We start from the raw sequence: 24,653 nt of genomic DNA on the forward strand, positions 1-24,653 counted from the left end.
GAATTTAATTAAAATTTGATAATAAACGCCTACTCGAGGCAGAATATTTCATTAGTCTTCATCATGACCTAGGTAAAATATTCCTTATAATTATGTTCTACTGCTTTTAAATTCTCTTCTCATGAAGCAGGTTCCTTATTGCTAATTAGGATTCCCACACTGGGGAAAGGAGACTTCTCACAGTAGCTTCCTCACGAGAGAGGGATGCCCTGTAAAAGAGTAAATTGGGATTCGACTAGCTTGTTTTTAAATGTCTACAGAGTGAAACCAAATTGTAAGCTTTAAGAAGTATTTTTAAAAAGTACTCTGGCAATGGCTGTGATAAAATTTCAGTCACATTCTTTTTGAAATTAAGAAATTTTTTCTAGTTCCTGTTTGAAATATGTATGGTACTGAGAAAATTTAGGTTTCTTGGTAAGCAGGAGTGTGTGTAGAAATTAGGTCAAAAGGAAGATTTACCTTAAAAGTTCTGTCCTTCTTGGAGAGATAGGTGGTTCCGAGGAAAAGCTTTTCCCTCGGAAGGAAATAAAATCTGTAACTACAAAGTAACTGTGAGGTTTGAGTGGTGTGAAACTGCCTACCTTTCTCATGCTCTCCCAGGCCTTTCTTTATAGCAGTGTTGGAGCCTTGCTTTCATGCTGCATTCTTCTTCATTTCTGTCACTGTCATCTGCAGTCTATCTCATGTAAAAAGCTCCACAGTCTTTCCAGGCTCTGTTCTTTCCTATTCTTCTGCATCCTCCATGCTACTACCAGAATTACATCAACTCTCCTCCACATGAAATGCGACCAGTTAGATGCTTGTCCTAATTCCTCAGGCCTGCGTGTGGGGCCATGCCCCTCACAGTCAGATCTCAGCTTCCATCTCTGGCCTTCTCAGATGCTCTTTGCTCATGGAGCCTCTGCTTCAACTATTCTGAGATCTCATGCTGTTTTCTCTTCTTAGAATGCTCATCTCCTTTTCTCTTTCACATGATAGCTATCTACTCATCTTTTAGGAGCTAACTCCGTCTCCTCTGAGATTCCTTCCTGGATTCCCCAGGTTCGCATCTCATTCTCTGTTGTTACCACACTTTGTTTTCATGCTTCTCGCAGAGTATGCATGCTGTACCAGAATCTGAACTGCCATGACTTGCTGGCTTGAAGTTCAAGAGCAGGGACACAGTAGTCATATCCATGGTGCCCATTTCTGTACAGACACATTCTTGGTACTCAGTAAAAATGGTTGAATGGAATTGAGGGTCCATTAAACACCTTTGCTTCATTTCATTTGCCTTCTATTAAAGTTGGTTCACTGACCGCATTCATTTTTTGTCATTGTCTCTGACTGCACACAGTAGGAGCATAACAAATGTTGAACAAATGACTTAGTTCTAATAGCACTGTTGAGCTTGTAATTAAGAGACACACGTATTTTTAGATTGCAAAATTCTCTACTGATTTATTTCCTTGGTATTAAAATTACATTTGACAGTGACAAAGAATTTCACATTTTGTGCATTTCTTTGGTCACCCTTTCACATTAGAATGAATTACTCTTCACTTATGACTTTTGTGTGAACCTCCCGGCTCTTCACCCGCAGCTTGTTGACCTGGGACTCGGCAATGTCAGCCCGTTCCTCAGCCTCCTCCAGCTCGTGCTGGAGTTTGCGGAATTTGGCAAGATTGACATTGGATTGTTCCTCCTGAGAAAAGAAATGCATTTGAGAGAACAAGAAAATGTGACATTTCCTGATTCTTACTGCCTTTCTTACTAGGAGCAGCTACAGGATTTGCTTAATAAGTAAGAAGCAGAAGGTTCTGTTCTTTGGTAATATACCTGTTTGGGACAGGGCATCCCACACATTCGCCTCTGTGTTGTTTGGGCTTATAACTCCCTGTTCATTATCTCTTATTTAACTCTCTTCTTGGCAAACTTAAGATGCTACAGTGACAACAGGGAGATCAAAGTAGCAGGAATTTGAATCAACCTTGTTTCTGTAAAACAAATTCTTAAAAGTAGGTGGAGAAGGCAATGGCAACTCACTCCAGTACTCTTGCTTGGAAAATCCCATGGACAGAGGAGCCTGGTAGGCTGCAGTCCATGGGGTCGCTAAGAGTCGGACACGACTGAGTGACTTCACTTTCACTTTTCACTTTCATGCATTGGAGAAGGAAATGGCAACCAACTCCAGTGTTCTTGCCTAGAGAATCCCAGGGACAGCAGAGCCTGGTGGGCAGCTGTCTATGGGTCGCACAGAGTTGGACACGACTGAGGCAACTTAGCAGCAGGGTACCTTGGTAGTATTGGATGCAGAGAACCTTAAGGAAGGATTTTAGAATTAATAGTATGAGAAAGTGTGCATTAAGTGCTCAGTCGCTAAGTTGTGTCCGACTCTTTGTGACCCCATGGACTGTAGCCCACCGGGCTCCTCTGTCCATGGGATTTCCCAGGCAAGAATACTGGAGTAAGTTGCCATTTCCTTTTCCAGGGGATCTTTCTGACCCAGGGATTGAACCAGAGTCTCCTGCATTGGCAGGTGGTTTCTTTACTACTGAGCCACCTGGGAAGCCCATGAGAAAGAGAACTGCAACCAAATGAAAAAGAAATGTTCTGAGGTGGATTCATCATAAACTTAAATAAGGCTTAGATTCAGAGCCCTCATTTGCACACCTCTGCGAGTACTCGTTGTTGCTGAGTGTTTTAGATAGGGAGGGAAGTGAGTTACAACCAAGAAACATTTCTATACTACCATGTCTGGAAAAGTACTTAAGGAGACGTCAGAAGAAATGAACCTGAACCTCCAAGGCTCTGGTAATTAGTGTTATGGTTTTTTTCCTTCTAAATATTCATTTTTCAAACCCACTTTCATATTCCCAATTCTGTGTTCTTTGCCTTAAAAAAAAGCCTCTTAAATTCTTTGACCTTTTGTCTCCACAAAACCTGGCCCTGCTCCTGAACCTTTTTCTCTCGCTGTAGAGGTACTCACAGCCTCTTCAGCTTGTCTCTTGTAGGCCTTGACTTTGCTTTGTAACTTGTCCACCAAGTCCTGCAGCCTGAGAACATTCTTGCGGTCCTCCTCAGTCTGCGATGAAAGAGGTGCAAATAGATAGTGTCATAATTTGAAAACAATTTATTTTTATTTTCTTGAAAGCAGTAGGCCTGAATTACATGGAAAAGCTCGTCACCTGGTAAGTGAGTTCCTTCACTCTTCTCTCATGTTTCCGAAGACCTTTGACAGCCTCAGCATTGCGCTTCTGTTCATTTTCAACCTCATTTTCGAGCTCCCTCACCTGTAAGAGTACAAAGATGGTTAGCCACTTGGCTGTAACTAGCAGCATGGGAGTTGAACGGGTTGGGAGCCCCACCCTGGCTTCTAGTTTCTGGATCTGCTTCTTCCCGCCCTTCAGGGCCAGCTGCTCAGCCTCATCCAGACGGTGCTGCAGGTCCTTCACCGTCTGCTCCATGTTCTTCTTCATCCGCTCCAGGTGGGCGCTGGTGTCCTGCTCCTTCTTCAGCTCCTCAGCCATCATGGCCGCCTAATTAGCAGTAAAATAAAACTAGTTGAGAAAGGTGAGACAGCCCATCAAGATTCTAGCTTGATGACCCAGTGTGGCCCTCTGCTCACATCAGTGATGGCCTTCTTGGCTTTCTCTTCTGCGTTGCGAGCTTCCTGGAGAATGTCCTCCATCTCTCCCTGGATTTGCGTGACGTCTGTCTCTAGCTTCTTCTTGGTGTTGATCAGGCTGGTGTTCTGTTTCAAATTAGTAAAAAAGAAGACAAGGTCATTTAATTGTATTATACCTATTTACATTATTATTTTTACTAGGCATAAAATTATTGATCATAAATATTCAGAATAAAAACCAAATCAAAGGTAGACTCTAAGTTTCACTTCTCTTCTTTCTACATACCTATGTCTATTAATAAAAATTCTTTTAGATTCTTCCAGATGAAAATTAATTTTGGATACCGAGCATATTCAACTACTATCAGTGGCTGCTGTAAGTATAAAGCACGACCACTGCCCCAGGAAAAAATGTGAAGTGCTGCGGGTGGCATCACATAGCTCATGATGAATGGATTATTAATTTTTAGTTGTTTATTCACATTTGTTGGCTCTATATGGATAAATAGCATCATTATTGGTACGAAAATGAACCAAGGATCTCTTACATTTTTAGAAAGTTGACAGTATTTGAAATATGCAGTCAATTCAAGGATACTAATGATGAGTAACAAAAATGCATTTTAACTTGATTTTAAAATTATTTTGTAGTATGTGATTTTAACTTTTCATAATGGCTATTTCCATATATCGCAACTTTAAAAAAGTATGTAATAATATATGCTTATTGTAAAATAAATAGTTGACATATAAATTAGTAAAAAAGAGACAAAGAATAATTACTATATTCTTACTACCCAGAGATGACTGTTGATAAAACCTTTGCTTACACTTCTGGATGTTTTCTGGGTATTTTTAAAAGAAAGGATAATGCTTTCTATATGATTAAATTGCTCTTTAAACTTATTATATTGTGAATGTCTTTCCATGACATTTATTACATGAATATTAAGTGCTGCTTATTAGCCATTGTGAGGATATAACCACCACTGATTTCACAAATCCAGTATAAACAACAAATGCTGACTGGAGGTACTGTGGCCTTCTTGCATCTGATTTATCTGTTTGCAGCTTAGAGTTACAAGATAAGATGGGTTACCGATGTTGTAAATATGATTATTAATAGAGGGTCTTTTGTGCTTTTTTTAAACAGAAGTTTCTAGAACAGTAAATTATTTCAAATCAACATGATTAAGCCAGCCTATAAGTGTATTTGTGAATCTGCTGGACCCCAGTGCATATTTACTGCTGTACATTTTCCTGAACTCCTGGGAGGGACCCTGGCCAAGGTTCCTCCTTACTGTTGAACAAGCTTATCCTCTGCAATGGTCTTCAGCTTCAGGGAGTGCATTTGCTCAACCATAGTCCCAAACCTCACCTGTGTGTGCAGAAGCTGCACACGCTCACTAGTGTCCAAAAGCTCTTGCTCTGCCACTCGCCTGCTCCTCTCTGTCTGTTCCAGCGATGCCCTCAGCTCTTCAATCTCAGCCTGCATCAGGTTGGCTCTGCGCTCAACCATGGCCAGCTGCTCCTTAAGGTCATCCTGGCCCCTGATGGCATCATCCAAGTGGAGCTGAGTGTCCTGCGCAGATGGAGCAAAGGGCTCTTACACATGCTCCAGTTAAAGCAAATGCAACTTTAGGGTCACGTACACACATTGATCTTGACAACTGAGTGCATGATTGGACAGGAAAAATCCTCAAGTCTCTTTAAAGGCAAATTCTTTGTAGCTTGGGTGGCAGTTCTACCCAAGAACGTGATGTTATATTATTTTAGATCCTGAGTCATTAAAGACAATGCCATGAATAAAGCTATACAATTTTGCATTAGGAAAGTATCCTTAGAGATGAACTAATAAAATGGTCTTATTTTATCAATGTTAAATAAATAGAGATATACATATTATGTTTCTATTTATACATTAAACACATGCAGTCCACGTAAGTGAAGTGATTTGTGCAGTGGTATGTAGCTAAAATCGTTTATCACTACCTCTGTCTTGTCACCGCTCATCACTTTGTCTTCTTTTCAGATGACAAAGTAAATTCTGCCCTGGGCTTTTAAGAATTAAGCTGTTTTTCGACTGTGTGCAGCAAAACTTCAATGAATTACTGTACTATTCAGATGACTTATGGCATGTAGTCCTCCTGAAATATTAAAATTTGAGTCACACAATTACTCCCAGAGTGTATAACACCATGTTTGTTTATCCCAATGTACCTTCAGTACTCCTTGTGTGTTTCTAAGATTCTTTATTGCCTCAGTAGCTTGGCGGTTGGCATGGTTCAGCTGGATTTCCATTTCATTGAGGTCTCCCTCCATCTTCTTCTTGATCCTCAGGGCATCATTCCTGCTCCTGATCTCAGCATCTAGGGTGCTCTGCATTGACTCCACAACTCTGAGATGGTTCCTCTTTAGCTGATCAATTTCTTCATCTTTTTCAGCGATTTTCCGGTCGATCTCTGATTTCACCTGATTTAACTCAAGTTGGATGCGAAGGATTTTGCCTTCTTCATGCTCGAGAGATGCCTTTAGAAAAAGAAACATTTAAATTATCTAAGGAGTGCTTTTGGGGGGTACATTATGATGATTTCTTCAAGAAGGCATTATAAAAACTCACAAACTCTAATACAGCTTAGTTAACCTTTTAGTTCTATATTCCTAAAGTACAATTCAATATTTCTTACTGAATAACATGAGTTATCCCCTGAAAGTTTGCAGCATGATAGATCTCAGTGGCTATTAATTTTTCAATTTATGTATAATGCATAGGTGAGCAAACAAAACATGTACCTCTGCTTCCTCTAGAGCAGCCTGTAGTTCACCCTTCTCCTGTTCTATTTGTTTCTTTACTTTCTCCAGTTCATGAATATGCTTTCCTCCCTCTGCAATTTGCTCGGTCAGGTCAGAAATCTCCTCTGTAGTTTAATAATAAAACACACAGTTCAGTTGAGAAAGATGAAAAATTGAAAAGATACCTATCTACCATTTTTGAAAGTGAAAGGTTATAAAGACTCACGCTGTAAGTTCTTGTTTTCTCTCTTTAGGGTTTCAAGTTGGTCCAGGGACTCCTCATAGGCGTTCTTGACTTTGAACAGCTCAGTGCTGAGAGAGTGGGACTCCTTCTGGGAGGTCTCAAGCTCAGCCTGAGTTTCCTCATACTTCTGTTTCCATTCTGATAGGACCTGAAAAGCAGTCAATTGTCAGCTGATGGAGAAAGGGAGACTAAGTATTAATAAAACGTGGGTGGAGTTTATATAGGCTGAGCCACCTTGTCAAAGTTCCTCTGCTTCTTATCGAGAGCCGCGCAGGCAGCATTGGACCTCTCCACGTCGAGCATGAGGTCCTCAACCTCATTCTGGAGCCTCTGCTTGGTCTTCTCAAGGGAGGCGCATTTGGCGTTCACCGCTTCTACGTGTTCCTCAGCATCCTGCAGACGCTGGGCCAGCTTCTTCCTGAGAAGTTGGTCATTGTGAATGACCAAGAGCAGAGTCAGAGTTACCGCTATGAACAGTTAACAAGCTTCTGACTAGCATATTTTCCCCAAGACTTTTTGCTCCTTTGCCCATGAGTTGTTACAGTTTTCTAAAAACACCTTCTCAGCACCTGTTTTATCTCTTCTGCAGTTCTGTTTTCCCTAGTGAATTCTTTTTTATCTTGGAGATATTCAACAATGTACAAGGTCATTTTGGTGTGTGTGCTGGTGGTAATGGTGGGGGGGGTATGGAGATTCTGAGTAAGCACTTTAGTGGAGCAAGTAATGTGAGGGTGTGAGGGTGAGGAAGAAGGGACAGCCATGAACAGGAAGCCTGGCATTAAAGACTTTTAACTTTGAATAGGATCCTCAGCCATTTTCTAGTATTGTCTTCTTTACGAATGAGGAAACTGTGGCCCAGAGTGACACTGTCAATGCCATACAATTAATCAATAGTCTTCTAGGTCTGGTCCCTTGAGAGAATAAATATTATTCCCTTATTACATTTGTCCAAAGTCTTATTGCTCTCTTTCAGCCCACACTCATAAGCAGGATGCTTCCTCTGCAAAAGCTCATCAAACTCTCTCATTGTTTAATTCTGACAACTGCTGAGATAAATCAAACTTTAGAAAACTTCCTTCACTAGAATGTATTGGTTATTTTCCTTCCATGTGTACCTCCCATGAGTTTTATTCCACAGCGTGTGTAATTAGTAAGTTCATTGGTACTGGTTGTTAGTTAAATGATGGGAAAGTATGATAGTCTTATTCTGAACTAATAGTACTCCAGGTAAGGATAAACGGATTGCTGTTAATTATAATATTCATAATAATGTACTAGGTAGTCTCAGTGCCTCTGTTTCTCCTTATATTAAAGAAAATGAATTCTTCTTAATTCATAAAGGATATGCTGATAGTTATTAATTCATTTTGGTGGAAAGAAATTTAAGCTGCTTTTGTAACAGACCAGAATAGGGTGAGGGCTCTGGTCTTGGCCCGTTCTCTAGTGGACATACTCTGGGCTGACAGAAGGAGAATATGGTGGAGTCCACCACTCTACATAAATAGGCTGAAATCCTTCCCCTATCTCCATGGAATAGTCTCTTTCTTTTATTTTTCCTTCACTATTTTAAAGCGTCTATTTCTTTCCACCCGCCTTGCTAAGAGCTCATACTTGGCCTCCTCCAGCTCCTCCGTGCGCTGGATGGCATCCGTCTCGTACTTGGTCCTCCACTGGGCCACCTCGCTGTTGGCCTTGGACAGCGCCCTCTGCAGCTCGGCCTTGCCCTCCTGCTCCTCCTCGTACTGTTCGCGCAGCAGGTCACAGTCGTGGCGGGCTGACTGCAGGGCGTGGGCCAGCGCACTCTTGGCCTGGACCAACAGAAAGTGTGCTCTATAAGTTTATGTTCTGATCACTGATAGTCTCAGTGTAGAGTTGGATAGGGTGACATGCTGCAGAGTTCAAGTGACTGAAGGTATCAGCTGGAGAATTCTCACCTTAGTCTCCTCTTCTAGCTGCCTCTTTAATTCCTCAATCTGTTGTGTAAATGCTTGTTTGCCTCGGGATAGCTGAGACACCAGAGCATCTTTCTCTTCTAGCTGTCGTGAAAATTCACCTGTGAGAGACAGAATGTGGTGATTTAGTTCTGTTGTCTAGATGAAGAATAGCTTAATGAATGAAATAACACCAGAACTCTGTTATTTCATATGACAGGGAGAGTAACTCAAGAACTTCGATGCTGTTGAGAAGTTTATTTCTTGCTCTTTTCTGCAAAAAGTGTGGGAGTTTTCTTTGGTATTTTAAGGTTGAGGAGGGTGTTTTGAGTAATGCTGAGGCAAAAAAAAAAAATCTCTTCAGCCCATTGAGATTAAATTTTTTTCTGATTACAACCTGTAATCAACCTACTGTCTCACAGTAAAAAGATGGAGGAATAACATATCAATGATAAAGGGGTGTACATGGCCAAAGAAATGATTCCCTTTTGATAGGTGTACCCTGCACTCCAGGCCCTCCTCGTTCACTGACCTGACTCTGTGTGTAGATGTGCCTTCTGGACTGACAGTTCATTGATTAGGCGCTGGTGCTCCTCTTCCTTACTTTTCACTTCACTCAGTTGGTCCTCTAGTGTACGGCACATTTTCTCGAGGTTTCCCTGCGGTGCGAAGTAGAAAACAGGGAAAGATAACATGCTTCTCTTTGTAAGTCTGGGGAGCTGTAACTCTTTGCACAAAGGGGCTGAGTTTTCTTTACCTTCCTATCTACTGCAAAGCTCTGCATAATGCCTTGGATGCAAAGTCAGAGGCACCTGGTTTTGGCTAAATGAATAAATGAACTATTGTAAAAGTTAGATTATTGTCGTTTGGAAAACTAGAACGTCATTTAAATTCTGCATCATGGAGAATATGGTTTTTACATACTTTTTTTTTTTCTGTATTTTCATTCTTTCGTGGTAATAATGACAAAGTTTAAAGTGATTTTTCTACGAATGAGATAGGAAGATTAAAATAATTCACTTCAATATAGTACTATCTATTAATAATAATTTTAAAGTTTGAGATAACATCTAAGGCTTGTACAGTTAGATTAGATCATATAGAAACTCAATCATTTTGAGTCATGGAAAATAAGATGAAATGGGACAGGTTAGTACATACCTTGGCTTTGGAGACAGTCTCCATGTTGCTGGCCAGGTCGTCGATCTCCATCTTCATCTCGCTCTTCTCCTTCTCCAGCTTCTGCTTGACCCTCTGCAGGTTGTCAATCTGCTCCCCCAGCTCAGCCACACTGTCCGCGTGCTTCTTGCGAAGAGCGGCCGCCGTGGCCTCGTGCTGCAGGGTGGCCTCCTCCAGGTCCCTGCGCATCTTCTGGAACTCGGCCTCCCGCTTCTTGTTCATCTCAATCTGGGCGGAAGTGGCCCCGCCGGCTTCTTCCAGCCGCTCGCTGATCTCCTCCAGTTCCCGGTAGAGGTCTGAGCGCAGCTTCTCTGCTTTGGCGCGGGAGGCCCGCTCAGCCTCGATCTCCTCCTCCAGCTCCTCGATGCGGGCCTGGAGGTGAGGAGAAGCTCATTGTGAGCTCCTTTAAGCTAATTGGTAATTTTGTCATGATGGATGAGACTGACAGAAACCACGGACTTACCTGTAACTCCTTGATCTTCTTCTGCAGCTGCATCGCGAGGGCCTGTTCATCTTCAATCTTGCTTTGCAGATTGCTCATTTCAAACTCCTTCCTGTTAGGAGAGCAGCATGTTAGCTCACGCTATGTCTTCTTGCCAGTCTTCTTTTCTTAGTGTAAGTGAACATTTTTGTATGGCTGGTGATGAGGAAGTGCTAAGTGGGTGTTTTACAAGTCAGAAATGTACCATTTTCATTAAATCAAAAGTCAAAGATGTAATTTTTTTTTTTCTGTGTGCCATGAAGTAATATTTTCGAGATCCAGATAGTGAGAAGCTTACAAATGTATTCTCTCATACTCACTTTTTAAGTTTCTCATCCAGTTGCTGCTTATCATTTTCTATATCCATTGTGGATTCTTGGGCCAGTTTTAGGTCACCCTCTAGTTTCCTCTTGGCTCTCTCTAGGTCCATGCGAAGTTTCTTCTCTTGTTCCAGAGATCCTTCAAGCTAAGTTTATAATGCATTTTATTTGTTTCAGTTCTTAAGCACCAAACGTAGCTTTCAAAGGCACAGGAGAATTTTAAAAGATACAGCAAATAGCAGGAAAGCTTTAATTATTATTTCTAAATCAGCAATTAAAGGCTTATGAGCATCACTGATGGTTCCGTGTCACAATAGTTTGTTTTACCTTAAGAGGAAACACTGTGTTTTTCACACTTACATCCTCCACTTGCTGTTCTAGCTTGGTTTTAGATTTGGTCAGGGTGTTGACTTTGTCCTCTTCTGCCTGCAAGTCATCCAGGGTCTGCTGGTGGGCCTCCTGAAGGGCCTTCTTCTCCTTGGTCAGCTTTGCAATGTTTTCATCAAGGCCTGCCATCTCTTCTGTGAGGTTTTTCACCTTTAGAGTTAAACAAATTACAGGAATATTAGTGACATTCTGTTGTCTTGATGAGAAACACAGTAATATTTTAGAATAATGTCAACCTGAGATGAAAAATGGAAACTGAAAGTTAACCCAGGCCTATGTAGCTGAAAAATATGGGAGATAAAGGTCAAGGTAAATGGATAAAAATGATGAAGACTAAAGAGATGACATAATTATAACAATATTATCTTTTCATATTCAATAATTTCACGATTAAATATGCAGTTAAAATATATCAGTAACAAGCTCACACTTGTAAACACTTTAAAATGGGTCATGATTTGTACCTTATTTTCTGTGGCGTGTTTCTCCTTCTCAACCTTGGCCAGTGTCAGCTCAAGGTCATCTATGTCTTTCTTCAGTTCTGAACATTCGTCCTCCAGTTTCCTCTTCTTGGCCGTCAACTCAGCATTAATCTCTTCCTCATCCTCTGCTCTCTCAGTTAGCTCTTTGATTTTTGCCTCAAGTTGGATTTTGGTTTTAATCAACTGGTCACACCTTTCCTCTGCATCAGCCAAGCCATCTGCTTCCTAGAGGGGGAAAGGAAACATATTCATTTGTTTAAGCTGTATCTGCAAATACACAACAATGTATTAAAAGGAGCAAACCTCAATGACTCAGTCAGAATGGTCAACACATATGCCAACTAACTTGTCAACTTAATCAAATGCATAAAATTTTAGTAATTGCAACCTACTGATTAAATAAATATAATAATGAATTTCTTCCAAATATCCGTGTGTGGAAGGTCAAATCAGTAAAAATTAGCCTTTTGGCAAAATCTGCTCCTTGACTACTTTGGAAAAGTTACTTATTCATTCTAGGGATCAGTTTTCTCACATTTGAGAGGGGATTAATTTAGCCTTTTTTCTGTCCTGGTAAAAGCAACATAACTTTCATTTTATGCACAAAAACATTTATTAAGAGTAGAACATTATAATGCAAGGGAAGGTTCTAGAAAGAAAGAATTTTTATGGATTTGTGTGTGTGTGACTTTGCTCACTGATGACCGAACTATGCATGAATGTGCATTGAAAGTAGAGGGCATAATTTGTGACTTTGCGTCTACTCTTCTTTAGGTCTGAGTTTTGAATTTTTGAAGGGTAAACAATTGCAACAAATATTTCAGTGGAAACCATTTATTTATAAATCTTCAGTTTAAAAAAGCCTCATATCCAGTCAGTGATTGGATGCTATGTAGCTGAACTGTGCAATGTCTCATACTCACAGATTGAACTTGGAGTTGTAAGTCGTTTTTCTCTTGCATCAGAGTCACCATTTTCTCTTCAAGTTCTTTCCTTTTTGCCTCTGACTTAGCCAGCTCTTCTTTGGTCTTCTCAAATTCTTCCTTCATGTTGGCCATCTCCTTCTCTGTCTCTGCACTCTTGAGGAGGGGCTTGATCTTGAAATACAGCTTCATCCAGGGCCAGTGCTTGACGTTCATGAAAGCACGGACATTGTACTGGATGCAGAAGATAGATTCTCTGTTGGAAGAAAAGAGGCAAGTGAAGAAGAATGTGGAAAGTTAACATCTCTCAACAAAAATAATGACTGGATTAAGCTATGAAAATGTGGAGAAGTGAGACTTGTACTTGTTTCCTCACCTTCTCTCCATCATCTTCCTGAACTCCACTCTCATCAGGAACCCTCTGCAAATGGCCTGAGTGCGTGTGATGAGCTGAGCCAGCTTTTCATCTCGCATCTCCTCTAGAATTCCCAGCAGGCCAGCCTTAAAGAAAACCTTGCCAAAGAACAAGTTAAATATGTTACTTCTGCTCCTAAGAAAGCCCAGAGGGGGTGAATTATGATAGAAATTAGGGTTGCTGGTACCTTGGTGTGACCAAATTTGTACTGGGTGTGGTCAATGTCAATAGACCCTAAAAGTTTCTCAGAAGCCTTCTTGCTGTCGATGAACTGACCCTCTGGGATAGCACTTGCATTTAGAACCTTATATCTGTCAGAATAAAAAGAATATAAAAATGTGGGTTTTCACTGAAAAAAAATGAAAGTCTTGGTAGCTACCGTTGAAAAAATTAATTTGAGTTTTGGAGAAAAAAATTCCATTAAAACCATCAATGCCTTTTGTAAAACTTGAGAAGATAGGATGAAAAAGTTAATGACTACATAAACCAAGGCTTCTTTCTTTTACAATCACCTTTAAAATGGCTGGAGCTCATTTTTCAGGGAAAAGTCTTTCAAATGAGCTTTGTGGCAATTTTTATATAGGCTAACACACTGAAAGGGAAAAATAAAGAGACACAAACCTCTGTTTGAAGTCCGCATACAGGATTCTGCTGGGGAAGCCCTTCCTGCAGATGCGGATGCCCTCCAGCACGCCATTACACCTCAGCTGGTGCAGGACCAGCTCGTGCTCCATGGCCCCTAAAAAAAGACATGTTCTCCATATAAGTCTCCTGAGAAGTCACACTGGAGCTTGTCTGGGTATCAGAAGTGCCTTACCAGGAGTTTTAGTTTCATTGGGGATGATGCAGCGTACAAAGTGGGGGTGAGTGCTCCTCAGGTTGGTCATCAGCTTATTCAGATTCTCCTGTGGAACCATGTTAAAAGTTTCAAAATAATTTCTAGTTGCATCAACAAGAGAGTTCCTATCGATGATCCTTAGTGAATTTGTCCCCATTTCACCTTTTAATGAGCTGTCTCAATGAAGAACAAGTCATAATGACCATGAGAAATCATATGTATGGATTATAGAGAGGAAATAATGGATTACAAAAAATCAGCCAACTTCAGTTTATTTTCCTCAAGCACTGCCAATCAGAGAAAATTTGTATTGTGACTTCAGTCATGTGAAGTAGATGTAACTGACTACATCTGCTTCAAAGAGGGTTTGATTTCATGTGAAATTTGCTTACTAGCAGGGCTTTTAGATATTGGGCTTAAGGGGTAAATGAGTAATTTATCCTAAAAGTTTACATGAAGAAGAGACACACCATGGGTCTTTTTGCTAAATTTTTCCTTAAGGAATTTTCCAGTTTTTTTTTTTTTTTAGTATGTCACTACCTCAGTTTCACCATATATTTCTTTAAAATAATTTTTTAAGTTATGTTAATATTATTTTTTACAAAAGTAATCCTTTGGAATTCAAGAATATACTGTACCCTGAAAAGAGCTGACACAGTCTGGAAAGAAGAACCCTTCTTCTTGCCACCTTTCTTTCCACCGCCACCCTCTGAAAAATGAAATGGAAAAATTAAAATTATTTACAATTATCCACAGACATCATGGCTGCCAAAATTCCCTTGAGAATTTAAATTTGCACTCATTCACTTGTGTCATTCCTATTCTTTCCATGTCTCTCCCCTTTCAACTTTAGAATTAGAAGATATGTGTTGGTTCATGTAATAGGCATTTAGAATAACAGCAACAAAAACAAACAAAAAAACTTGTAGGTGAAAAGAATATATGTGGGCAAGGGATGGGACACAGCTACTCCAAACTGGCCAAGTCTGTCCCCTGCAGGAAGTGCCCAGGAGACAGAGTAGTAATGCCTCTTTAGTGCACACAATTCCAGGAGGGAAGGCAAAGTTGCATGCTTGGTCCCAGATGGTGAACCTCTGGTAACCTGCAAGGAAGTCCTATTTCCTATTTGCCGGTACCTTTGTCCTGTTACTTGCGCATTTGGGGTTTAGGAGAATCGAACTTCAATTTCTTAAGCACTGGTGGGCTGGCAAAAGATGTCCTCATTTCTAGCTTAGCTGAATCCTTGAAAAACCCAATATTGTTAAAATGGTATAAATGAGCTCTATGATCCTGAGTAAGTCCCTTAACCTCTTGGAGTCTCTGTTTCCTCATTGGTGAAATGAGGCTATAGACAAAGATGCATAGTGTCAACTGTAGCTTTCAAAGTCTGTGATCTTAGAATGATACCATGCTTATTAAATATACCTCTTTCTATTAGCTCCACATTGGCCAGTATTTTCAATGGTAGATTTTGTTGTATCTGTCTCTGATAAGCAATGTATTTCTGTTTTGAGACTCTTAAGGATATATAATTGATCTTAAAAATAACCTTCAGCACTTGGACCTCCAGCGAAGAGGAAAGCCAGAGTCTTCATTGCGGACTTCTGGTACAGCCCGACCACTGTCTCATTCAGGGGGTCCTTGTTCTTGTCCAGCCAGCCGGCAATGTTGTAGTCCACGGTGCCCGCATAGTGCACCAGGGAGAAGTGGGCCTCAGCCTTGCCCTTGGCAGGTTTGGGCTTCTGGAAGTTGTTGGACTTTCCAAGATGCTGTTCATAAAGCTTGTTCTTGAAGGACGTGTCTGTGGCCTTGGGGAACATGCACTCCTCTTCCAGGATGGAGAAGATGCCCATAGGCTGAGAGAATGAAAAGCAACATGCCACTTGAATTGTCTGCCTGCAGAAGTAATGGGTAGCATTCTGATCCTACTTGAGTAAATACATCATATCATTCTTTACAGTTAGTGAAAACTGATTTCTTTAGTTAGAAGTTGTTAAATGGCAAGGATTACTTGGGTGTCTATCAATACCCAGATGTGTGCTGGGCTCTGGGATATGATGGAGATAAGATGAAAAAGGAAGGACCTCTGGTAGAGTTTATGTCTTTGCCCCAAAGCCTTGGAGCAATGTTTCTCCAAGTGTGACTGGCAAATGGGTTATGTCAGAAACACCTGGTAAAAATGCAGATTCCGAGGCTCTACCCCACTCTTCCCCCAAAATGTTTCTAGGAGCGAGCTTAGGGGAATGTACAGGTTTACTCAGTACCTGTGGGGTCTTTGGCACAACTGAGAGCCCCTGCTTTCAAGTACTAGGAACTCCATCTTCAAATGCCAGCAGGAATGGCTCCAAAACTGACAAAGAAATAAGTGAATCATGCTCTCCTCAGAGCTCTTTAATAAGGAAAGATGGTTTAAGAATCAGACTTGTCATCAGACTGAGGAAGGGTAGACTTCTGGACTCTAGGAAAGACTCAGTCTCCTTTCATCAGATCATCTACCTCAGAGTTGGCCAAAGGACCTTCCCTGATCTTAGTTACCAATAGAAACCTTTTACCAGAGTGTGCAGTGAGATTTGTGATTTTCCTCTAAATACAGGTCAGCAGTGTGACCTGTGGTCTGAGAAAGGAAGGCGAACCTTCTCGATGAGCTCGATGCAGGCGGCCAGGTCCATCCCGAAGTCGATGAACGTCCACTCGATGCCTTCCTTCTTGTACTCCTCCTGCTCCAGCACGAACATGTGGTGGTTGAAAAACTGTTGCAGTTTCTCATTGGTGAAGTTGATGCACAGCTGCTCCAGGCTGTTGAACTAAATAAGTAGAAAATACAAGTGAACATTCTTCTTGTGATAACAGCTTCTCTTTGAAAGGACTCTTCTGACATAGTTAGCCTAACTGCTTCCTGCATGAAAACACAACCGGACTCAGAGTGATGTCCCCATACACAGAAGCCAAAGAGGTTCTAAGACACGGGTGAACCTTGCAAATACTAGGCTGAGCGGGTTCAAAGCTCTATGTAGTGTATGATGTCATTTACATGAAATGTCCAGAATAGGCACATCCATACAGGCAGAAAGCAGATTTCCAGGGGATGGGGTAAGAAGGAAATGGGAACTAACTGCTTAGAGGGGAGCGGTTGCCCACTGGGTGGATGAAAATGTCCTAGAATCTATTGCACACGTCTGTAAATACATCAGAATCCATTGAATTCAGTACTTTAACTGAATGAGATGAACTGTATGAGATGTGAATTATATCTCAGTAAAAAACTGTTATTGAAAACTCTCAAAAAGGTTGCCGGCTTACACTGTCCTTAGCTCTCATTTGAAAACATGTGATTTACTCTTCATATTGTTGCTTGGAACAAGATTATTCCTCTCTTCCCATGTTGGGTTGAGGATTTCTGGAAATGCTTTTGTTCCTAAACCCAGAAAATCTCATCCAGTGTCCATAAGTGCACTCATAGAGAAAGGTGTGGAAATGAGACCTCTGGATCAGACACTGAGACACTGTTGTTGGGGAGAATACTTGGGTAAACTGTATGGGAGGTATTCTGTCTCAGGCAGATGAATTTGAGTTTCTTTACCGTGCCATTTCCATCCCATCTACTGGCCATGGAGGGCAGGTAGGAATCTCAGAATTGTGCTTTGAATTTGTCCTTGTCTTCCACACAGCCATCTCTGCTAACTATGAAACTGCTAACTATGTGCTGGGGGATGGCGCTTAGGTCTTTAAATGCAGAAATCTTGTAATGGCAAATGATTCACAGAAGTAGATCCATTATCTGGGGTGCTATGAGCTTTCTATACAGGTCTTAGTTGAATTTACCCTGTTTGGGGTCAATACCATTTCCATTATCCAAGTTCACAGGTAGGAAGTGACAGAGGTGGAGTTTGAACCCAAAGTTGATGCCCTTTCATGGACTTTTTGATTGTCTTTCATGTGTCAATTTAAGGTGTTACGGTGTTAACTGGTTGTTTTTTTAAATAGACTCTTTCTAGTAATGACTGCTGAAGCAAGACTGGTAAGCTTTTCTCTTGCGAAGTTTCTGCTAACTCACATCAAAGATCTCAAAGCCAGCAATGTCCAAGACCCCGATGAAGTACTGCCTGGGCTGCTTGGTGTCCAGCTGCTGGTTGATGCGGGTGACCATCCACAGGAACATCTTCTCATAGACGGCTTTGGCCAGAGCGCCCACTGCATTGTACACCTTCATGGACAGAGTAATGATTATTGCTCTTATTAAAGACATGAACTGAAGTCCTGGAAAATGTGTGATTCATGAAGGTTGTGCACTTACCTGCTGCACAGTCTGGCCTTTGGTGACAAACTCATTGCCAACCTTGACTCTAGGGTAGCAGAGGGCTTTGAGCAGATCAGCAGAGTTCAGACTCTGGAGGTAGGCAGCCTTGTCAGCAACTGCAGAGACACAATTCAAACATCCAGCATGGCCTACTGTGGCCCCACAACACCTAGGAGCGGAGTAAGGAGGGAATCACTGCTATGTGGGGTTTGATTTGTGTGTCCATCAGATGCTCAGGTGTAAAAGAGACATGAGCTTGGAGTCGGTTTACTTGCCTATTTTCTCTCATTCAGCCCACTTGGGGGTTCATTTTGTACCTTCAGTGCCATCTGGTTCTGCTTGCTCCTCACGCTGCTTTTGCTTGAATTTTAGGTTCCCATAATGCATTACTGCCCCTGTGAGCTTGTAGATGGACACTCTTTCATCAGAAGTGAAGCCCAGGATGTCAATGGCACTCTGCCAGGAGAGATGAGAGGACAGAATTAGGACATAAGACACTAAATTACTTAGGAGAGTTTGTACTGTGTCCTGAACCACACCTACAGCAGGGTTGTCACTGTCATTCCCATATATACCAATTCGTTTTAAAAACTGCATGTGAAACTTACATCTGTGGCTATCAACTCTTCTTGGTCATCGATGCTAGGGACTGTGATCTCCCCTTGACTCACGTAGGCGTAGTCATATGGGTTGGTGGTGATTAGGAGCATTTCTGGGTACGTAGAATTCAGGGTATATGTTTAATGTTAGAAGGGACTAATAAAGATGTTAGCTTTTAACTTAACATATTTAAGCTTTTTCATACCAATTAGCTCTGGCTTCTTGTTAGACATGATCTGATAAAAAATATGGTAGCTTCTTTCTGCCTTCAGCTGGAAAGTGACTCTAGACTTCTCCAGAAGATCTGCAATGGGATTAGAGGGAAAACTGATAAAGTTCTGGGAGTGACTTTGGTTCTTGGGGTCATGAACTAAAAATTTCATTGGTCCCTTGTGATTTCAGCTGAATGGTCCCATGAGGTACCATGTAATTTTGTCTTTACCACTGTGGTTACTCTTACCCCTCTTGAAGGAAACTAAAGTTGTCTGTCTGAAGACATATTCATTTCTCATACATAGGATCCTTGACAATTGATTCTTGATAACCTGTTCCTCCTCAGTGTCTCTGCTCACTTAATAATAGTTACTAAGAGCAACATTTATCAAGCTTGCACTAAGGAAGAAATCTCATACACTAAACCCAACTAATGTACCCCTAGTCTTACTTTTTACTTAGAAAAATTTGAAATGTCTTGTGAGGCTGAAATCCTTCTGAGAAGCCCAACAATTCCTTGCAGTTTCTATAGCAGAGTTAGCTCCTGACTGAAGTGGGTGAAGCACACCTTTGGCTCTGGTTAGACTGGCATTTCCCAAGAGCTTATTTGGTGTTGCATAGGCTCTTAGTCCCAGCAGGAGCTGTAAGATGTTCCTCCAGTCTATCACTGTCACTCTGGATTCTGTTTAGAAGGTCCTGTTACTCACATGTTTCAATATCAGCAGAAGCCAGTTTCCCTGTGGTACCGAAGTGGATCCTAATGAATTTACCCTTGCAAGTGAAAAAGATGATGTTACATACAAAACAGCTCATGAGTAAGAAGAGATTGAAATAATGACTGAGAGATGCCTTTGTGGGCATTTAAGACCCGAGAAAACCCTTCTGTGACCCAGAGACTCACAAAGCGAGAGGAATTGTCATTCCTCACGGTCTTGGCGTTGCCAAAAGCCTCCAGCAGGGGGTTGGCACTGATGATCTGATCCTCCAGAGTCCCCTGCCAAGGCAAGAGTGGTGCTCACATCTGGGGCTTGGGAGTTTCTCACCTGACAGCCCACATGCTGACCTGGCAACCAGACCCACCTGCATTTTGCCTGAAGTTGGTTCCTCCTTCTTCTTCTCCCCAGTGACTGCAATTGTTGCAAAGTACTGGATGACACGTTTCGTGTTCACAGTCTTTCCTGCCCCGGATTCTCCGCTGTCAGATAAAAACCAAATCAGTATCATACTCTCTTGATGACTGTGGCTTTGTAGTAGAGCCTGAATCAGGCAGGTTGATTCCTCCAGTTCCATTCTTCTTTCTCAACATTGCTTTGGCTATTCGAGGTTTTTGTATTTCCATACTTTGTTCTACCTCTGTGAAAAATGACCGTTGGTAGCTTGATAGGGATTGCATTGAATCCATAGATTGCTTTGGGTAGTATACTCATTTTCACTATATTGATTCTTCCGATCCAAGAACATGGTATATTTCTCCATCTATTAGTGTCCTCTTTGATTTCTTTCACCAGTGGTTTATAGTTTTCTATATATAGGTCTTTAATTTCTTCAGGTAGATATATTCCTAAGTATTTTATTCTTTTCGTTGCAATGGTGAATGGAATTGTTTCCTTAATTTCTCTTTCTGTTTTCTCATTACTAGTGTATAGGAATGCAAGGGATTTCTGTGTGTTGATTTTATATCCTGCAACTTTACTATATTCATTGATTAGCTCTAGTAATTTTCTGGTGGAGTCTTTAGGGTTTTCTATGTAGAGGATCAAGACAGTATGGTATTGGCACAAAGACAGAAATATAGATCAATGCAACAAAATAGAAAGCCCAGAGATAAATCCACACACCTATGGACACCTTATCTTTGACAAAGGAGGCAAGAATATACAATGGAGAAAAGACAATCTCTTTAACAAGTGGTGCTGGAAAAATGGAGAAGGTGATGGGACCCCATTCCAGTACTCTTGCCTGGCAAATCCCATGGATGGAGGAGCCTGGTGGGCTACAGTCCATGGGGTCGCGAAGAGTCAGACACGACTGAGCGATTTCCCTTTCATTTTTCACTTTCCACTTTCATGCATTGGAGAAGGAAATGGCAACCCACTCCAGTGTTCTTGCCTGGAGAATCCCCAGGGCGGGGAAGCCTGGTGGGCTGCCGTCAATGGGGTCACACAGAGTCGGACACGACTGAAGTGACTTAGCAGCAGCAGCAGCAGCAGCTGGGAAAATGGGTCAACCACTTGTAAAAGAATGAAACTAGAACACTTTCTAATACTACACACAAAAATAAACTCAAAATGGATTAAAGATCTAAATGTAAGACCAGAAACTGTAAAACTCCTAGAGGAGAACATAGGCAAAACACTCTCCAACATAAATCACAGCAGGATCCTCTATGACCCACCTCCCAGAATATTGGAAATAAAAGCAAAAATAAACAAATGGGACCTAATTAAAATTAAAAGCTTCTGTACAACAAAGGAAATTATAAGCAAGGTGAAAAGGCAGCCTTCAGAATGGGAGAAAATAATAGCAAATGAAGCAACTGACAAAGAATTAATCTCAAAAATGTACAAGCAACTCCTGCAGTTCAATTCCAGAAAAATAAACGACCCAATCAAAAAATGGGCCAAAGAACTAAACAGACATTTCTCCAAAGAAGACATACAGATGGCTAACAAACACATGAAAAGATGCTCAACATTACTCATTATCAGAGAAATGCAAATCAAAACCACTATGAGGTACCATTTCATGCCAGTCAGAATGGCTTCTATCCAAAAGTCTACAAACAATAAATGCTGGAGAGGGTGTGGAGAAAAGGGAACCCTCTTACACTGTTGGTGGGAATGCAAACTAGCACAGACACTATGGAGAACAGTGTGGAGATTCCTTAAAAAACTGGAAATAGAACTGCCTTATGACCCAGCAATCCCACTGCTGGGCATATACACCAAGGAAACCAGAATTGAAAGAGACATGTGTACCCCAATGTTCATCACAGCACTGTTTATAATAGCCAGGACATGGAAGCAATCTAGATGTCCATCAGCAGATGAATGGATAAGAAAAGCTGTGGTACATATACACAATGGAGTATTACTCAGCCATTAAAAAGAATACATTTGAATCAGTTCTAATGAGGTGGATGAAACTGGAGCCTATTATACAAAGTGTAAAAGGTGAAAGGGAAGTTGCCCAGTCGTATTTCTTTGTGACCCCATGGACTGTAGCCTACCAGGCTCCTCTGTCCATGGGATTTTCCAGGCAATAGTCCTGGAGTGGATTGTCATTTCCTTCTCCAAGGGATCTTCCCAACCCAGGGATCAAACCCGGGTCTCCCTCATCGTAGACAGATGCATTACCATCTGAGCCACCAGGGAAGTATACAAAGTGAAGTAAGCCAGAAAGAAAAACACCAATACAGTATACTAACACATATATATGGAATTTAGAAAGATGGTAACGATAACCCTGTATGCGAGACAGCAAAAGAGACACAGATGTATAGAACAGTCTTTTGGACTCTGTGGGAGAGGGCAAGGGTGGGATGATTTGGGAGAATGGCATTGAAACATATATAATATCATATGTGAAACGAATCGCCAGATCAGGTTCGATGCATGACATAGGATGCTCGGGACTGATGCACTGGGATGACCCAGAGGGATGGTATGGGGAGGGAGATGGGAGGGGGGTTCGGGATGGGGAACATGTGTACACCTGTGGCAGATTCATGTTGATGTATGGCAAAACCAATACAATATTGTAAAGTAAAAAAATAAAAAATAAAAAAAAATTATGAAAAACAAATATGAATGACAAAGTTAACTATTATTGAGCCATTGGAATAAGAAAGGACTTAATAACCATGAAAGAAAAGGAAGAAGCTACAAAAAATAGTTTAATTTGAATACACAAAGATGTATTTGTGCATTAAAATTTTTTAATGAAAATAAATATTTGCCCTGAAGTAAGAAATGGCAACTCATTCCAGTATTCTTGCTTGGGAAATCCCACGGACTGAGCAGGCATGCTGTGTATAATATATAATTTTTACAGTTGTGTAAAATAAATAAAGATTAAAAAAAAAAGCCAAATCAGTAGAGTTCCTAAAACCAGCAGCTATTTCAGTCATGAAAACAAAGCATCAAGTCTACTTACGTGATCAGGATTGATTGATTCTCTCGGTCTATAAAAGAGAAATTATAGGCAGTCAATACCATTTTTAAATATATTTGTAAATGGTAAATTAATAAAATGGTATGAAGCTAGTATTTTTCAGCATCCTGAGGGCTTGGTGGTCCCCAGGCCCAGCACCTTTTCCAGCTCCCCTCTTTCCTGCTCCCTGAGGTTCCCTTCATCACATCAGCTTACAGACCACCGCTGAAACAGAACACTGCAAGGATGCAGCAGACTTTCTCTTTTTATACTCCACACTAAATGCACACCAAGTGGACTTGGGTTTTCAGGTGGATTTAGATGACAGGTTAGTAGCATGTTTATTGTAAGTACAAGAAGTAATGGGGAAAAAAGGCATTAGAGATATTTTTAGTGTGGGAGAAGGAGTCAGTATAGTAAAGGTGGTAGCTTTGGAAGTAATCATAGCCTTAGTCATATTTTCAGGGAAAACTAAAGGCTTATTTTGATGTTCTGCTCTCTCTGAAGAGGAAATCTCTCAGTCCTTTCCCCAAGGTGCCATTGTGCCTTAGAATTGTCTAGCTGAGACAGCATTCCAGGAAGAAGATTCATAGTGTGACCGCTCTAATTCCAGATACACCTTATAATCTGGAGTATGTTTTGGTTGGTTCTGGGCAAAGGGCAATGGCATTTAGAGGACCACCTCAAAGAGTGTGTTGAGATGAGTAGAGTCTCTTTCTCCTATGGTTAGTCTCTCTCTCCTAGAGTCTCATCTCCTAAAAAGATGCACATGGAAACATCCAACTCACCAGTCAGCATGAACTGATAGGCGTTGTCAGAGATGGAGAAGATGTGGGGCGGGGCCTCCTGGCGCTTTTTGCCTCGGTAGGCCGTCACCACCTCTGCATTGTACACTGGCAGCCACTTGTAGGGGTTGACAGTGACACAGAAGAGGCCTGAGTAAGTCTGCACCATAAAGGAAAAAAGGAATATAATTATTTAATGAGGACATTAATACTGTTTTTCAAAATATTAACCACCTGTGTGAACAGAGTCCATGAGAACAAACTCACGTAGATCATCCAGGCTGCATAACGCTCTTTGAGGTTGTACAGCACAGCGGGCTCATGCAGGTGGGTCATCATGGCCATGTCCTCGATCTTGTCATATTTGGGAGGGTTCATGGGGAAGACTTGGTCTTCTTTCACAGTTACTGTCTGTTAGGTCAAACAAGAGGAGCCAGGTCAGTAAAGAAATGTCGGCTCTCCTAACTGGCAGTGGGGCCCCATCGCATCCCCTCCAGATGCTCTACTCACTGCCCCAGCTTCGGTCTTGGCTGTCACCTTCCCCCCTTCCCTGCTCTGCACAGTCGCTTTCACGAAGGACTCCTTAGGGTCCACCACGAAGACTGAGGTCTTGGCGTCAAAAGGCTTATTCTGGGCCTCAATGCGCTCCTTTTCAGACTTTCGGAGGTAAGGAGCGGCCTCCCCAAAAATAGCCATTTCCTGGTCTGAACTCATGGCTGCAGGTTACTGGTGGCAGCAGCGCAGCAGATACCTAGATGGAGAGACAGAGCTGGATGGTGAACCAGGGCACAGGTGGACCTCGTCCCATTGCTTTTTGGTCAGTATGCTTCAGTGGCTGTGCTTATTCCTTACTCTGACTTGAGGACTTACTCCTGTGTATTATGCCAGTGTGCTGGTAGAGCAGATCGCTGATTTGAAAGTCTTATCTTGATAGCTTAGTATTTGTGATATTTAAGCCACTATTCTATCCTCTGCGTTATTAGCCATCCTTGACAAATGTGGAGTA

General features: G+C 41.5%; 1 protein-coding gene across 1 annotated transcript; it reads right to left on the reverse strand.

Moving 5' to 3' along the window:
- Nucleotides 1-1,495: 1,495 nt before the first annotated feature.
- LOC109573383 (myosin-4) lies at nucleotides 1,496-24,376 on the reverse strand. Its single transcript, XM_070773092.1, has 38 exons — nucleotides 24,158-24,376; nucleotides 23,915-24,058; nucleotides 23,651-23,807; nucleotides 22,866-22,893; nucleotides 19,791-19,905; nucleotides 19,612-19,704; nucleotides 19,418-19,481; nucleotides 18,703-18,801; nucleotides 18,506-18,609; nucleotides 18,215-18,353; nucleotides 17,895-18,013; nucleotides 17,655-17,804; nucleotides 16,234-16,404; nucleotides 15,150-15,456; nucleotides 14,239-14,309; nucleotides 13,580-13,667; nucleotides 13,384-13,501; nucleotides 12,950-13,073; nucleotides 12,724-12,860; nucleotides 12,348-12,603; nucleotides 11,407-11,649; nucleotides 10,916-11,092; nucleotides 10,556-10,701; nucleotides 10,218-10,308; nucleotides 9,737-10,126; nucleotides 9,108-9,234; nucleotides 8,579-8,697; nucleotides 8,256-8,452; nucleotides 6,879-7,062; nucleotides 6,627-6,792; nucleotides 6,401-6,525; nucleotides 5,828-6,136; nucleotides 4,986-5,189; nucleotides 3,608-3,733; nucleotides 3,348-3,518; nucleotides 3,168-3,272; nucleotides 2,969-3,064; nucleotides 1,496-1,684 (listed from the first exon to the last, which is right to left on the reverse strand). The coding sequence occupies exons 1-38, from the start codon at nucleotides 24,359-24,361 to the stop codon at nucleotides 1,532-1,534; spliced, it is 5,817 nt and encodes a 1,938-aa protein (XP_070629193.1). The 5' UTR covers nucleotides 24,362-24,376; the 3' UTR covers nucleotides 1,496-1,531.
- Nucleotides 24,377-24,653: the final 277 nt, after the last annotated feature.

This window comes from Bos indicus, chromosome 19, assembly GCF_029378745.1.
Source record: "Bos indicus isolate NIAB-ARS_2022 breed Sahiwal x Tharparkar chromosome 19, NIAB-ARS_B.indTharparkar_mat_pri_1.0, whole genome shotgun sequence".
Taxonomy (NCBI): domain Eukaryota; kingdom Metazoa; phylum Chordata; class Mammalia; order Artiodactyla; family Bovidae; genus Bos; species Bos indicus.